General features: G+C 44.1%; 1 protein-coding gene across 1 annotated transcript in view; it reads right to left on the reverse strand.

The window, feature by feature from the left end:
* Positions 1-2,500, reverse strand: part of LOC105905191 (E3 ubiquitin-protein ligase HECW1) — a 74,963-nt gene that overhangs the window by 45,663 nt on the left and 26,800 nt on the right. Inside the window, exon 6 of the mRNA XM_042710214.1 lies at positions 862-937. Coding sequence (XP_042566148.1) covers positions 862-937 — 76 coding nt within the window. The remainder of the gene's footprint in view (positions 1-861; positions 938-2,500) is intronic.

A 2,500-nucleotide genomic window follows, 5' to 3' on the forward strand; every position in this document is an offset into this window, starting at 1 on the left:
ATTTATGTAAGCACGTGGTGCATCGATGCATGTACCGTGTAAATGGGGCCCAACCCGATACGTGGAATACAAATAACAGAGGGCAAATGTGTTTATGCTAGATTGGAAATCCAAGCATTTGCTCAATATTGTTAAATAATCATTATGAAATCATTACATTTGTGATTGTTGTCATTGACTTAATTCCAATCCTTAATACACAGTGACAATTAAATGTAAATGTAAACATTTCATAATTAAAAGACTAAGTTCAAAGCTGCATCTTTTGGTCGCATTATAATACAAGCAATAGTTTGCCATTATACTGATGCAACAGAGAGAGAGAGGAAAGGCTGGAGGAGTTTCAAAAGAGAAGGATTGCTCAGCTCTCAAAAAAAAATAACAACTAGAAAATCCAGCACTCCACAACACCATGCTCTCTGTGAGAGAGAGAGCGAGAGAGAGAGAGAGGGAGAGGGAGATGTGAAGAGAGTGCAAGTGTAGCACTTCAGGCAAGCAAAGAGCAAAGGGATGTTATCTGCTTGATGTGAGGGGGAAACCTGCTTAGAGGAATAGAACATGGACGGACGCACTAGTCTTCCTATGCTGGGTAACTGTTTAGACATTTCATGAAATGAGACTGCACCGGTTGATCTCCTCCCAAAGCTCTGTATCCCTGCTACATTAGCAACTTACTACTCTTTGGCAAACACAACATCTTTGTCAGCATTAAAATACACTTACATAACACAGTTTTTTGTCTTAAACTACATTTTAAACCTAGAGAGGTTCCTCCAAAGGAATCAATGTAGTCCTGAGACCTAGAAAACCAAACGTGTAGAGCAGAAGAGGTCCTGAGCAGAGTGGGGGTCTGAGACTCACCTGACAGGGAGAAGTTGATGAGGCGCCTGCTGCCCAGACTCTGGGTGACCTCCGGACAGGCCACGGGCTTTAATAGCTGGATAGAGAGAGGGAAATAGAGAGTAAGAGAACGCATGAGAGAGAAAGAGAGAGAGAGAGAGAGAGAGAGAGAGAGCAAGATGGTGACAGAACAGTCATGCGAGGGAAAATGAATATTCCACCTTGTTCCAAAGAGGGAATCCCAAGAAGCTCACGTTTCAGGAGTAAATGACAACCAGAGAAGAGGACGAGGATAAGAACACGTGATCAGAGACAGAGAGGAGAGAAGCGAAGTGGTCTAATGCTTTACTGAAAGTACATGACATTCCTCCTCCCATTTTCTCTCTAGGAGTAGCATTGCACTGCTTAAGAGCCATTAGCGGGACTGCTAACGGCTAACTGCTAGCTGCTGTGATCAATAGGCTACATTCGTTAAAGCATGTATCGATCCAGGAGTCCAGGAAGAGGAAGAGCCCGATGGCACATCCCAGGGGAGGACTGTTCTGAGAACAGAGAAAAGTTCATCTAGTGCCCCACTGATGGGAGTCACTATCACTCATACACACACACACACACACACACACACATTCATGCATACAGATTCACACACACATATTCACGTATACACACACACACACACACACACACAGATAGACACACACACACACTCATGCACACACAAACACAAACACACAGAGAGACGGAGACACACAAACATAGTGTAAACACACACACACATTCACACACACCCACGTACACACACACACACACACACACACACTCGCACACACACACAGATACATACACATTCACACACACTCACGCACACACACCCACACACACGCACACACACATTCACACACACACAGGCATGCATACAGACGCAGAGTGTTTTGAAGTGTGCACTGATGTCAGTTTAACAAACAATCAAGATTTAATGTATAAATTCAATCTCTCGTCTCTCCTGTTTTGCATGTGACAATTCTAGAAAGTCTGCCCCCCACCAACAGCAAACTGGCTCACTGATACATACAAGTCAGAAAAGTTGATTGGTTTGTGGGTCATATCCGAGGGCAAGAATGGCTATTAAAAACATGACAGAAAAAAATGAATCCTGCCTTTCAAAGAATCCCTGAAAAACAAATAGCCAGTGTAGGTGTTTGTGCCACTTCCAGCGAAATGAGATGCAAATCCTTTGTCTCTCAACGTCAAACAGCAAAGCCAGTCCCCTCTGTGTCCCCCACGCACAATAGCAAGAGCTTTTTACGGATTAACTGCAAACACAGACAGATTAAAATAATCGGTGGCATGCCTCGAAACAGCCATCGATTCACCCTTAAATCCAAAATGAACTCCATTCCTAGGCCTGTTGACGAGCTGAGTGCACCAGCTCCACTGAGATTTACTTTTAAATCTGATAACACAAAAGGTGACGGAGTGTAGATAGGGAAGCGCTCAAATCCCGTATTATCCCTGTGGACGTGCAGACAGGCAGACACATGATGTTATCCGGATCATATTAGTGTCGGAGCGCACAGCCAAATTACCGGCATTAGGGGGGAAACTCCTCGAGGAAACAAAAGGTAGCTCCATTCCACTGAAAGCAAAGGCCAAATGAACA

Source organism: Clupea harengus, chromosome 17, assembly GCF_900700415.2.
Source record: "Clupea harengus chromosome 17, Ch_v2.0.2, whole genome shotgun sequence".
Classification (NCBI taxonomy): Eukaryota; Metazoa; Chordata; class Actinopteri; order Clupeiformes; family Clupeidae; genus Clupea; species Clupea harengus.